We start from the raw sequence: 12,576 nt of genomic DNA on the forward strand, positions 1-12,576 counted from the left end.
AGGCCAAATCTCAGAAGAAAACCCGGAAAAGATGGTTCGCGAACTCCCCAGGGAGATAGATTCCTGCATCGGCTCTTATACCCATCTTCGTGACTTTCCCCGCCAAGATGAAGCCCTCCACATGCTCAAGCGGATCGCCTCCGTTGTCAAGCCCATAATGAGAGCTCGACATTGGAAAGTAGGGCAACTATGCGAGTTTTACCCAGATCAGTACAACCTCCTCGGCCTAAACTACAACAGGGGGCAGCGAATCCTCCTCCGACTTCGATATGCCGGAGACAGGAATCAATTCTTGCCTTTTGAGCAAGTCATGGACACCATGCTTCACGAACTCTCTCACATCATCCACGGCCCCCACGACCAGGTCTTTCATGCACTATGGAACCAGCTCAGAGAAGAACTGGAGGGTCTGTTTATGAAGGGTTACACAGGCGAGGGTTTCCTATCCAAGGGCCACAAGCTGGGCGGCCAAGTGCCATATTCCGAAATCCAACGCATAACTCGCATTGAAGCCGAAAGACGCAAGGCAGAAAAGGAAGCAAGCAAAAAGGGGGCCGGTCACAAACTAGGCGGCTCAAAGCCAGCCCCAGGTCGGAACATCAGGAAAATCATCGCCGATACTGTCGAGCGACGAAACCGCACCGACAAGGGTTGTGGAAACGAGAACCGCAACGAGGAGGAAATCCGCCAAATATCCGAGACCTGGAGGCGAAACGGCTTCAAGACCCAAGCCGAGGAAGACGCAGCCAACGAAGCAGCCATTGCCCAAGCCCTCTGGGAACTCGTCCAAGAAGACGAAAAGCGGAAATACGGCAGCTCTTACGTTCCACCTACAGCTGAAAATCCATACGGCAATGGCGGAGGAACTCTCATCAACGGCGAAGGCTCAAGCAGCAACACTTACCGCCCGCCACAACGACCAAACAGCTACTATCCACCACAACAACAACCAAACACCACCACCACCACCTACCCCCCACCCTCTTCCCGCTCCCGTCCAACCTCAACCCCAGTATCCAAAGGCACAATAACAGAGTACTACTCCCCCCAACCAGCCCCCCGTCCCCCAGTAATCGGCGACGGATTCGCCGGTGGCCCGACATACTACCCACCCCCCACCAACCCGCCAGACCACCACCGCCAGTTCCCCTCACAACCCGGCCACTACCACCACCACCACCACCACCACCAGCAGCTACCCCAATCATCCGACCGTCTCCCCCCTCCTCTCTCCGACAAAGATGCCTACTGGGAGTGTCCAAGATGTACCTACCACAACTCCCTCCAGCGCCCCCAAAACTGCGAGATGTGCGCTGCTCCCGGCCCGGCTCTTGATCCTTCCTCTTCCAGACCACCCCGACCACAACAGCAACAAGAAGTAGTAGACCTCACCTCCTCTTCCAGACCACCCCGACCACAACAGCAACAAGAAGTAGTAGACCTCACCTCCTCCTCCAGCCCGCCCCTCCCACCCCGCAAGAGACACACGTCGCGCAGCAACCCCCCCGAGCAGCCAAACCCGCGAAGGAGCAGCAGGAACCCGTTTAGGAATAGCACATCCGCTTCGAGCAGTACGACCACCATCACCAAAAGGAACTCGAGTTCGGCGCCGTCAAAACCTCAACCGTCATATTGGGGGTGTTCGTACTGCGGGAACAGGATGGAAAGCCAGTGGTGGACTTGCAATGTCTGCGGGAAGATGAAGGATAAATCCTAAACCAGCTGGCTAGCGGTGGATCGTAGGGGAGGGAGGGTGTTTTGGTACGTAGTAAGATATGACAAACCGGCTCAGCATCTAAAGGATAGACGTGGACAACAATGAATTAGTGTACTCGCTCAAATCATGACACATAACTTGCTAAACGTGATAATACGATACGACATGGGTAAGGTTAGGTATGGCGATTTCCCGGGTATTATAAAAAATATGTACGTTACCCTTCTCTCTCTCCTCTCATTCCCACTATCACTCCCAGTTTGCAAGGCATATAAATTCCCAACAAATAAAACAGGAATCCAAGAAACCATTGCCATCATCATTTCCAAGAATAAAAAAACCACCATCCTGACTGCCAACGCCCTCCTCCCGGCATCTCTTCCCCACACATTCAAACATCCTTCTTCCCCTCCCCCCTCTCCTCCTCCTTCTCCTGCTCCTCATCCGAATCCATCACCTCGACCGGCTCCCCCCTCGCCACCCACGCCGCATAATCCTCCCTCTCCCTCTTCTCTGCATACCACTGCCCCGCCTGCAGCACCAACACCCCCACCAGCACAAACGCCAAAATAGTATGACTCGCGCTCAGCACCCTCAAGCTCTCCTCCCTCGTCAGCTCCACCTCCCCCGTCAGCGGTCCGTTGTGAACAGCAAACTTCTCTCCGCCCTCACCCTCTAGCTGCTCGGCGAGCGCATTCATTGGCGTGACTACGTTGGTGATGTACACCCCCGCAGCGATGAGATAGAGCAACAGGGAGCCGCCATCAAACAAAAAGTTGGACTCGGCGGCGCGGTAGAGCTTGGTGAAAAAACCGAGGAAGCCGACGGCGATGATCATGTGGAGGAGGCGGGAGATCAAAGGGGGGGCGGCGTGCATGAAGCGGAGGTGGGTTTCGATCTGGGAGATGTGGAGGGGGGTGATGGGGTTGGGGGACCAGAGGAGGGGGAAGTCGTAGGGGAAGGAGGCGAAGAGGATTCCTAAAAAGAAGCAGACCGCTGAGGAGGGGGGGGGGAGTTAGTTAGTATATGGTGGGTGGGAAAGGGGGGAGAGACAAACGGCCTATGATGAGAAAGGTCGCGAAGGAGCCGGAGCCGCGGTAGTTTTGGGACATGGTGGTTTTATTGGGATCGAGTTTCATTTTGGCCGGTTCAGTACCCCGTACGTGCGTGAGAGTTGAGGTTGAAGAGCAAGATGGGAGGTGGTCTCGGATTAAAAAGTTAGACAGGTTGCTCTCGCTGTTTTGTCTCGCGGGTGTTGTTGACGACCTTAATTACAGAAGCTCTGTGAATGTTCTGTACAGTTGAGATGACACGGCTGATATGTCGTCCCGCGCGCGCGCGCAAGTGTGAGGGTCTCTGTCGTGGTGATTGTTCAGCGGATGTTGTAGCAGCAAAAGAAGCTCGGATTCTTCACCAAAAAGAAGCTCCCGCCCGCGACAGGACCAAGCTTCCCGGTGTGCTGTGACATTGGCTTGGAACCCCACTCTTGCCGAGCTCTGGGGATGACGAAATGCCCGTGCCCGAGAGCTAGCTCAAAGTGGGGCATGGCTCGTTATCTTATCAATTACACGCTCACCAACACTTCCCATTTCATCTTCAGCTTCAACAATACCATGATTATTGTTGATAAGATGCGGGCGAGTGTCAGTTATGTTGGCCATGACATGGCAAGCTACTCAGGACACACATTCATTCCTAATGCAATATCTACATAAAACTCCTAGTTATTGTCTTTGCTGCTGATCATTTTACATCAGGGAGCGTCTCACCATCACAGGCAAGCGAACCACAATACGGTGTAATGGAGCGAAATTGTCTATTCTATCTGTAGGTAACGACTGACTCAACACCTTGTTGTTATTTTTACAAGCTCCACACCAAATATACGAAACTCTACCCCCTTACAGTCTCCAACTAATACTCATCCCCCAACATCTTCATCCCATGCTCATTATACCTCTCCCCCACCACCTCAAAAGTCTTCAGCACCGTCTCAATCTCCCTCATATCCTCCTCGCTCAACTCCACCTCCACCGCATTCTCCCTCACCCTCTCCGGCTTCGACGCCCCCGGAATAGGGATAATCACCGGCATCCCCGGCCTCCTCGACAGAGCCAGCACCCAGTTAATCGCAATCTGCGCCGCCGTCAAACCCTTCCTCTCCGCCAACCTCTGCACCTCCTTGACCAGTTCCATGTTCTTCCCAAACACCTCCGGCTGAAACCTCGGCAGTCCCCGCCGGTAGTCACCCTCAGGGATATCCTCCCACCCCTTGATCTGGCCAGTCAACATCCCCCTCCCCAAAGGGCTATAAGCCAAAACCACAATCCCCAACTCCGCGCACGCCTCCAGAACCCCATTCTCCAACGGCTCCGTCTGCCACAAGCTCAACTCAACCTCCACACTCTCAATCTTTGCCACCTTTGCCGCGCGTCTGATCGTCGCGGCGCTGACCTCACTAAGGGAAATCCCACGGATATTCCCCTTTTCCACCTCCCTCTGCAGCGCAGCCACCGTGTCCTCGATCTCAACCTTGGGATCTCTTCTCGCTGGCTCGAACTGATCGATTAGCCCCTTGCCACCAATCTGCTCGACAGAGCGCGCGACTGATTCGGCGACGCCGGCGGGGGAGCTGTCGACTTCAAAGGAGGGGGTGATGCAGCCTTTGATGTTGAGGAGGATCTTGTCCTGGTCCTGGGGGTATTGGGCGTAGTAGGCCTTGAGGAGGGTGAGGGAGTTGTGGGTGGGGGGGCCGTAGAATTCGCCGCCGTTGAGGTAGGTCATGTTGTTGAGGACGGCTTCGCGGATGGCGGCGATGGCTTCTTGGTTGGTGGCTGGCTGGGGGCGCCAGGTCAGGCCCATGAGGCCGAAGCCGATGTTGCCGATGGTTTTGCCTTGGATTGTGTGGGGCATTTTGGAGGAGTGTGGTGTTGGAGATTGTGTTGTTGAATATGGTTGAGGTGATGAGGGTGAAGGTAAGTGTTGAAGTTGAGCTGTCCTGAGATGCGTGTGTGTGTGTGTGTGTGAGAGAGAGAGAGAGAGAGTGATGGTTTGACAATCGTTCTTGGATGTGTGTTGAGTTCAGGTATTTGTACTCTTCCCAAGCTCAAGTGGTGACAGCGTGTTGGTGCTCCTGTTTGCTGAATTGCTGGCGGTGACAGCGGAGATAACAGGCCTCTGGATTGGTGAGCGGAATTTAGAGCTCAAAGCCACCGGGACTTCGTTTTCCCCTGTTGGTTCCTTATTTCCACTCTCCAGTTTTCAAGGACTCAAAAGGAATCTCCGTTAAACCCAGCAATTACTAAAGCTACAAACCGGACACAGGATGGAATGAAGCCTTTACTTCCTCATGGACATTGTACACACAACGAGGCTAAGTCCAGGTGTGTCAATTATAGATAACGGTTAACTAGCCAAGACTTGGAGCCGATTGAATGGCGGGGTGCGGCACTTAAATAAGAGGGGCTAACCACCTTGAAGCCTCTCGGCAATGAATGGACTTGGCATCGTGACAGCTTAAAAAGACGTCAAGTGAGGAGGATAATATCTTGTGTGGCCTCACGATGTGTAGCTCATATGTGAGTAAGCATCTTATCATATCAGATCTCCGGGCCCGAGGGAAGATCAAAATGCTTAACTCCAGCACCAGCCAATCGCAAATAAGTGAGGCAAAGTCGCCCGGAGTTAGCATCGCATGATTGGCACAATGGCCGGTTCCACCGACTGACATTCTGGCAGGCAACTCGGATGCAGAATGACGCGACCGGGCTCCTTCCGGCAACAAAGGACCAGTTGGAGATAAAGCAGGCAAATCCAGGTTCGATTCTCCAACTTGTTAAATCCGCTCTGGCTGCCAGCCAAGGATCTAGAGTTTCTTTCAATGCATCGTTGCAAAAGTCGCAATATGGCGGCGCACTGACGCCACTGACTGTCCCTCCTGCATCTCTCTGTCCTGCACCTGCTGCATTGCCCTTCGGTAAATTGTGCCGTGCCACTATAGACTCAGACTCCCTACTACAAAAGACCTTGCCCCGCGAAACACATCGAATCATGGCTCAACGAGCCGATACCTCGTCGTCACCCGCTGCGACGTCGCCTGCTGCTCCTCAACCCCTCTCTCGAGAAGGACGAACCCTTCCAGGTCGCCAGCCGTTGATGAGGAAAAAGTCAGCCCAGGACCGGATCAATGAAATCCTAGAGGTCAGTGACCGTTGAATCTTCCAAAATCAGCTCAAGCCCCCGGGTTGTGGCCACCGATACACGAACTTTTGAAGGGTCTTCCCCACACGCGACCAACTCAAACACTTTCTTCCCCCCATCTTTCCACGCCGCCGCGATTTCAAGATCTTCTTTTCTCGTGACCACCGAATCTCGGCCGCCGGTCCGTCTTGTAATGGCGGCAATTTTTAGCCCCTCTACCAACAACATCTTTGGCAAAAGTGTTCGTAACTTGCTCTTTGCTCTTCAAGTCCGGGATGCTCGAAACGGGTGGATCTGTGTTGCGCGTTGTCAGTACCACCATAAACTCAACGAAACTAACATCTTTGAAATACTCAAGGGCGCTCGAGAACGCGCTGAATCATATGGCCCGGACACGTCTCCCGGTAACCTCAGCCCACGGCTACAACCGCTGCTGGATTCATCGTTGCGCGGACTGAATTATCTTTCCAACAACGCTTCACCACGCACCGGTTCCCCGCGTCTGTCGCCGTCGATTCCGGAGGAGAATGGCGTCGGTAATATCGATGGCGCGGTGACAGCGCAGCCGCAACAGCAACACATCCATTACTACAATGGCACGCAGACGAACCACTCGACGCGGAGGCGATCCACCCGACAGTCAGCCCAGGAGCAGGGCCGGTCGGCGTCGCAAGCTGATGATGGGACGACGGGGAGAAGACATGGCGAAGAAGAAGAGGAAGGTGGTTGGAAGAAGACGTTGAAGTATTTCAAGAGCATAGAGCTCGAGAACAAGGGGAGTGTTGCGAGGGATCACTTGGCGTTGGAACGGACGTTCCTTGCCTGGTTGCGCACGTCATTGGCGTTTGCCTCGATTGGGATTGCGATTACTCAACTGTTTCGGCTGAACACTTCGTTGGCGGATGATGATCACCAGTCGTATACGCTGAGGCATTTGGGGAAGCCGCTGGGGTCGACGTTTTTGGCGGTTAGTATTTTGATTTTGTTTTTGGGGTATAATCGGTATTTGGAGAGCCAGGCGTGGGTGATTAAGGGGAAGTTTCCGGCGAGTAGGGGGACGATCATCCTGGTGTCGTTTATTGCCTTTGCGGTGACGGTGGCGAGTTTGGTTGTGGTTATTGCTGTGCAGGGGGATCATTGAGGTTTATTATGGTGGGGTTAAGTATGAGTGGTGACCCTGAGTTATGGCTGAAGGGGTGTTCTAATGTTGATAGCTTGGGTGAGAACCTTGAGGGTTGGGTGAGGTCATCGCTAGAGCTATGCATGACGAATGAAAATAAGCCCATGAACGATGGCTTGTCCTTACAAGCCCAATGTGAAACAAACTTGGAAAGACCAAATCATGATTAAAAGGATTTTGGGTTTTGACAAGAAAATATTACTTGCATTTCTTGCATGCTGCATCCGTTTGCATTCTCTTTCTCACAAGCAAGTTCCCACCAAACTTGAACCTGGGGTAAGCTCCCTCACCACAAAATAGTTGACACGCAAAAAAGTAAAGTTAACCCCTATTATACTATGAATCGTACCCTAAAAGATCACAATTAGGCCGTTAAAGATAGTTATTAAGCCTTTTCAATATTCCCGAAGGCCTGTTAACTATCTTTGAAGGCCTATAAACTATCTTCAAAGGCCTACGGACCATCCTTGAAGGCATGTCAACCTACTCATAGTGTCTTCAATTATTTTGTGGCATCTCACAGCCGGAGACCCACTCTCTCAACTTCAAGATCAACCTCCCTTCCTCAACCACCACCAGCACCACCCATCACCAGCACCACCACCACCAGCACGTTCAAATCTGCGAAAGAGTGGTTCGTTCACTTCAAAAATGGCAATCGATATTCCCACCTTTGCCTCGACGCAGATTTCGCTTCTGGCGGCGGAGCTCCAAGCTGAAGTGGACGAGACGTCGATGCTAGTGTCGCTTCATAGCCCGACTGCTCTCCAGCGCGCGGGGGTTGCGCTGACGAACCTGGCGGTTTTGTCGCAGAGGACGGGGTTGGGGGGGAAGACTGTTGTTGAGGTGGGGCCGGATGGTGCGTTTAGTTGTTCGGGTGATTTGCCCGAGCATGGGATTCGAAGTGGGGATATTGTCTTGCTGGCTGAGCAGCCGGCCGCCAGTGGGAAGAAGAGGGAGGTGAAGGAGTTGGAACGGAAGGGGGTTAAGGGGGTTGTGACGAGGGTGGGGAGGCAGGGTTTGGGGGTTGCTGTTGAGGAGGATGGGGAGGGGGAGGGGGTGGTGGTGGGGGGGGATAGGAGGGTTTGGATTGTCAAGTTGGCTGATGAGGTGACGTGGAAGAGGATGAATGGGACGATGGAGAAGATGGCCAAGATGGCGGAGGGGGAGTACTCTTATTTTATGAGGGTTCTCTTTGGCCTGACCACACCCTCGCCTGTTCCAGAGGATTTGAGCAAGGATGAAGAGGTGGGAGAAGGAAAGATAAAGTGGTTTGATACCAGTTTGAACGAGTCGCAGAAGGATGCTATTAGGTTTGCGTTGAAGAGTCAGGAGATTGCTCTTATTCATGGCCCGCCGGGGGTAAGTTTCTTGTTTTTTCCTTGTTTTTTCCCTTTTTCCTTTTTATATACCAACTTACCCTCCAAAAAGACAGGGAAAACCCACACCCTAATCGAACTAATCCTCCAACTCCTTGCCCTCAACCCCAACTCCCGCATCCTCGTCTGCGGCCCCTCCAATATCTCGGTAGACAACATCGTTGAGCGCCTCTCGCCGCACAAAATCCCCTTGATCCGCCTCGGCCACCCCGCCCGTTTGCTGCCCTCCGTCCTGAACCACTCTCTCGACGTCTTGACTCGCACCAGCGAGGCGGGGGCCATCGTCAAGGACGTCAGGGCCGAAATGGACGCCAAGCAAGCGTCTATTCGAAAAACCCGCTCCGGGAAGGAGAGGAAGGCCATCTACGCTGATTTGAAGGAGTTGCGCAAGGAGTATAGACAACGAGAGAAAAAGTGCGTGAGTGATCTCGTTGCCAAAAGCAAAGTCGTGCTCGCAACGCTTCATGGCTCAGGGGGGTACCAGTTACGAGACGAAAAGTTTGACGTGGTGATTATTGACGAGGCGTCGCAGGCGTTGGAGGCGCAGTGTTGGGTTGCGTTGCTGTCGGCTAAGAAGGCAATCTGTGCTGGTGATCATTTGCAGTTGCCGCCGACTATCAAAAGCTCGAACTCTTCTTCTTCTTCTTCTTTTTTTTCTTCTTCAAAGACTTCTTCAAAGACTTCTTCTACCTCTGGGGAGAAGAAGACTGCAAAGACCAAGAAAGACACCGCCACGAGCAGTACCCCCCCAACTATCCCGAAAGGTGCCACGTTGGAAACGACATTGTTCGACAGGCTCCTCTCCCTCCACGGGCCCAAGATCAAAAGGATGCTCACCACCCAGTACCGGATGCACGAATCTATCATGCGGTTCCCTTCTGATGAGCTATATGAAGGGAAGCTGATTGCTGCGGAGGGGGTCAAGGCTAGGTTGTTGAACCAGCTGCCTGATGTGAGGGATGTTGATGAGACGAGGGAGCCGTTGGTCTTCATTGATACCCAGGGCGGGGATTTTCCGGAGAAGACCGAGGATGAGGAGGAGGAGGAGGAGAAGAAGAAGAAGGGAGTGACGAAGAGGAGTTTGTATGGGGATAGTAAGAGGAATGAGGGGGAGGCGATGTTGGTGAGGGAGCACGTGAGATGTTTGGTGGAGGACGGGGGGGTGAGGGCCGAGGATGTGGCGGTTGTTAGTCCGTATAATGCGCAGGTATGTTTCTCTCTCACTTCTATCCAAGCGGTTACATTGGAGCTGCCAGGCACTGGTTGGTTCACTTGATGAAGACCCGAGGGGGAGAAACATCATCGGTTGCTACTAGTGTAGGCGTGGAGGAGTCACGGAGAACAGAAGCTTGGTTTGGATGTGACGGAGACCGAATCGTATGGTTTACGAAGAGGTTAACCCCAATCCGATCACTCGGGACGAGGTGATGAGACGGCACGCGGTTCGGACCCGTCTGCCATCCACACCCGCGCTACGAAGAGCTTTATTCATTCTAATGCTCGGGAGACCCTATACGGTTCGGACGGGACGGGAGAGAGTCAAGATCGTCCGGCCCCCATGCTCTCCGCCATGATCCATCCGAAAGATAGGACGACCATGAGATCATTCGCCATCGCTACCAGCAAACAGCACCCCTCTCTTTCCTTCTCTCCTTCCAGAATCCGGGGCCGAACGTGGACGAGGGTTCAGGCCGTTCAACGTCAAACCTCGAGCATAAGGCAAGAGTACCAAGCTAACCATGCGAAATCTAGCTCGCCCTCCTGGCCCCCCTCAAAGAGCAATACCCCGGCATAGAACTCGGCTCAGTCGACGGGTTCCAAGGCCGGGAAAAAGAAGCAGTGATCGTCACGCTTGTGCGAAGCAACTCGGACGGAGAGGTCGGTTTCCTTGCCGAGAAGAGAAGACTCAACGGTACGTTTATTCTATTTTATTCTGGCGGATTAGTTCGGGTAGTAGGATCAGGTTGCACGACGTCAGTGAGCTGCATGGCATATACGCATGGCGGCATGAACACACAACACACGTTACTGTAGTGTATAGGAGATGGGCGTCAATGCGAGGGGTATGGTATGGTATGGCATGGCATTAGGTGAGATGCTAATTTGGACTGTAATACACTGCAGTGGCCATGACACGGCCAAAGAGGTCGTTGACTGTGATTGGGGATTCGGAGACGGTCAAGAAGTGAGTAGCTACTGCTCCATTTTTGAAACGTTTGCGGATGTAATACTAACACTTGGATGGCAGAGGCAGCAAATTCCTCAAAAAGTGGATGGAGTTCTTGGAAGAGAATGCAGACTTGCGCTATCCGGACCTTGCTTCTCTCACGGCTGCTGCTGCGAAGGCATGAATCTGATGCGGGGGCAAGCGGGAGGGGGGACGTATGATAGAGACATACCAAGTCGCCACCATGAAATCCAAGGAACGAGTTCCCGTTCCCGTCTTTATGCGATGATTCGGACCTGAAAAGCAAGTGAGGTCCAACAAAATGAGAGGTTCTCAAGATCTGGTTAGGGAGGGTGTTATCCCCCAGTTGGACCCATGGTCTGGTTGTGGCTGACCCAGGAAGAACGTTTGGTTCGGGCTCGTCGATTCGGAGAATTATTGGCCTTGGTTCCAGGCTAAAAGTGAAGAGACACGACTGAGGGCATGTCTTGAAAGCTCTTGGACATGTTTGGTCACGAATCGCGTGGCTCCAAGACATCACATTGCAGCGTGGTGTTTTGGATCGGAAGAGGTCGTTTCCCGTCGCAATTGGTTGTCTGTTGTCTCTTTTGCTTGGCCCCCGTTGAAGGTGCCTCAGAGAGAGCCTTCTCAGTGGAAAGTTCAGACGGTGACATTTCTGTACCATGTATGACCCCTGCTGTTTCAGATGGCCCCCCGCCTGTGGGGTTGAGTGGCCAGTGCTTCTTGAAACGGCTCGGCTTTGAGCGGGGCTGGTTCTCCCTTGGCGTCCGTCTCCAATGACAGCCATCGAACTGCAAGATGGCAGGACGATTCGCATGATTCGAACCAGATTCTACGGGAGGGAAGAGGTTGTCTAGAACTTCGAACTTTGGAGGAGGGCAGCATGCTTCCGTATCGCTACAGAGAAGGAAAGGCAAGCGAAAGGGAATACGCCGTTGTAATGTGCTTGCCTCCTCGACTGTGCAGATTGGCGAGGGTTGGACGTTTTATCGATAGCAGTGTATCATCGTCCTCGTATTGTTCCGTCCTGCCCTGCCCCCCGCCAGAGAGAGGATGGCACTTTGTGTCACCCGTGCGCCCGCGCTGCTCCCCTGTTGGAGTCTCATCGCGACAATGGTTTGAAGGTGTGTCGGCGATCTGTTGTTTTCGATCTTTTGGCGGGACTGGGAGACAAGCGCGGTGGTTGTTCGGAGACGCGGAGACGGCACCACCCTCCTTGTCAACAAACAGCCGCGGTCCTCCCAAGATGGTTGCACAAACTGGGGATTGGTGGTGATAGATGAATTGATGCGCTGCGCTACCGTGCTGCAGCAAGTTATCCTTCTTTGGGGAGGCCGGGTTGCTGGATGGCAAAGCTTGTTGCCCGCTCGCTGAAAGGGCTTGCATGTGCGTGCGGACATAGGCCGCGTATCAAGGAGGTGGGAGACAAGAAGGAGAAGCGCGCATTTATTTGGAGTGTCATCTGCTCACTTTCTCAATTGGACGCACACCCTCAGGTTGGGTGACGATGCTACCTTGCAGCATCCCCCGGATGACATGTTTCTGTGGGAGAAGCGGAGATCTTATTCCAGCGACCCCGACAATAATATGATGGACCCCTCCAGGATTTTGGGAGTTGAAGGACGGGAATGATGACATTTGGCGAAGATCAAACTTGAGCGATAGATGTGATGATGAAAGACCGGGCCTTCGATCTGGTCCGCTCCTCCCTTGCTCGGTTGCTCTTGCGGTCAACGGCCAGCTTCCCTCAAAACTGGAAAGCGTGGGGTTGGCACCTGCATCTTGCTTGAGAATATATCGACCAGCCGCGGTGGTGGAGCGGAGAGTAGGTCACACACACAACCTCCAGACTCCCATATCCGATATCGTCACCACCGAGCCACCTTCATTGTGTCGTTTGCGATATCCGCAT

The 12,576-nt window shown here is 53.3% G+C and overlaps 5 protein-coding genes across 5 annotated transcripts; 3 read left to right on the forward strand and 2 right to left on the reverse strand.

The window, feature by feature from the left end:
• Nucleotides 1–31: 31 nt before the first annotated feature.
• QC764_110010 (uncharacterized protein) lies at nucleotides 32–1,717 on the forward strand (the record flags this gene model as incomplete). The annotated part of the gene is made up of 2 exons (XM_062942269.1): nucleotides 32–1,350; nucleotides 1,405–1,717. The coding sequence occupies 2 exons, from the start codon at nucleotides 32–34 to the stop codon at nucleotides 1,715–1,717; spliced, it is 1,632 nt and encodes a 543-aa protein (XP_062805203.1).
• On the reverse strand, nucleotides 1,696–3,211 carry CSH3. The gene is made up of 3 exons (XM_062942270.1): nucleotides 2,775–3,211; nucleotides 1,939–2,713; nucleotides 1,696–1,795 (listed from the first exon to the last, which is right to left on the reverse strand). The coding sequence occupies exons 1-2, from the start codon at nucleotides 2,854–2,856 to the stop codon at nucleotides 2,109–2,111; spliced, it is 687 nt and encodes a 228-aa protein (XP_062805204.1). The 5' UTR covers nucleotides 2,857–3,211; the 3' UTR covers nucleotides 1,696–1,795; nucleotides 1,939–2,108.
• Nucleotides 3,212–3,631: 420 nt separating this feature from the next.
• Nucleotides 3,632–4,630, reverse strand: QC764_110030 (uncharacterized protein; the record flags this gene model as incomplete). The annotated part of the gene is made up of 1 exon (XM_062942271.1): nucleotides 3,632–4,630. One exon carries the CDS (start codon nucleotides 4,628–4,630, stop codon nucleotides 3,632–3,634), a length of 999 nt encoding a protein of 332 aa, XP_062805205.1.
• A 742-nt stretch (nucleotides 4,631–5,372) lies between these two features.
• On the forward strand, nucleotides 5,373–7,058 carry QC764_110040 (uncharacterized protein; the record flags this gene model as incomplete). The annotated part of the gene is made up of 2 exons (XM_062942272.1): nucleotides 5,373–5,917; nucleotides 6,276–7,058. Exons 1-2 carry the CDS (start codon nucleotides 5,465–5,467, stop codon nucleotides 7,056–7,058), a joined length of 1,236 nt encoding a protein of 411 aa, XP_062805206.1. The 5' UTR covers nucleotides 5,373–5,464.
• Nucleotides 7,059–7,748: 690 nt separating this feature from the next.
• QC764_110050 (uncharacterized protein) lies at nucleotides 7,749–10,827 on the forward strand (the record flags this gene model as incomplete). The annotated part of the gene is made up of 4 exons (XM_062942273.1): nucleotides 7,749–9,683; nucleotides 10,229–10,388; nucleotides 10,601–10,661; nucleotides 10,725–10,827. 4 exons carry the CDS (start codon nucleotides 7,749–7,751, stop codon nucleotides 10,825–10,827), a joined length of 2,259 nt encoding a protein of 752 aa, XP_062805207.1.
• Between the last annotated feature and the right edge of the window lie 1,749 nt (nucleotides 10,828–12,576).

The sequence above is a fragment of the Podospora pseudoanserina genome, chromosome 1 (genome assembly GCF_035222485.1).
Source record: "Podospora pseudoanserina strain CBS 124.78 chromosome 1, whole genome shotgun sequence".
NCBI classification, from domain to species: Eukaryota; Fungi; Ascomycota; class Sordariomycetes; order Sordariales; family Podosporaceae; genus Podospora; species Podospora pseudoanserina.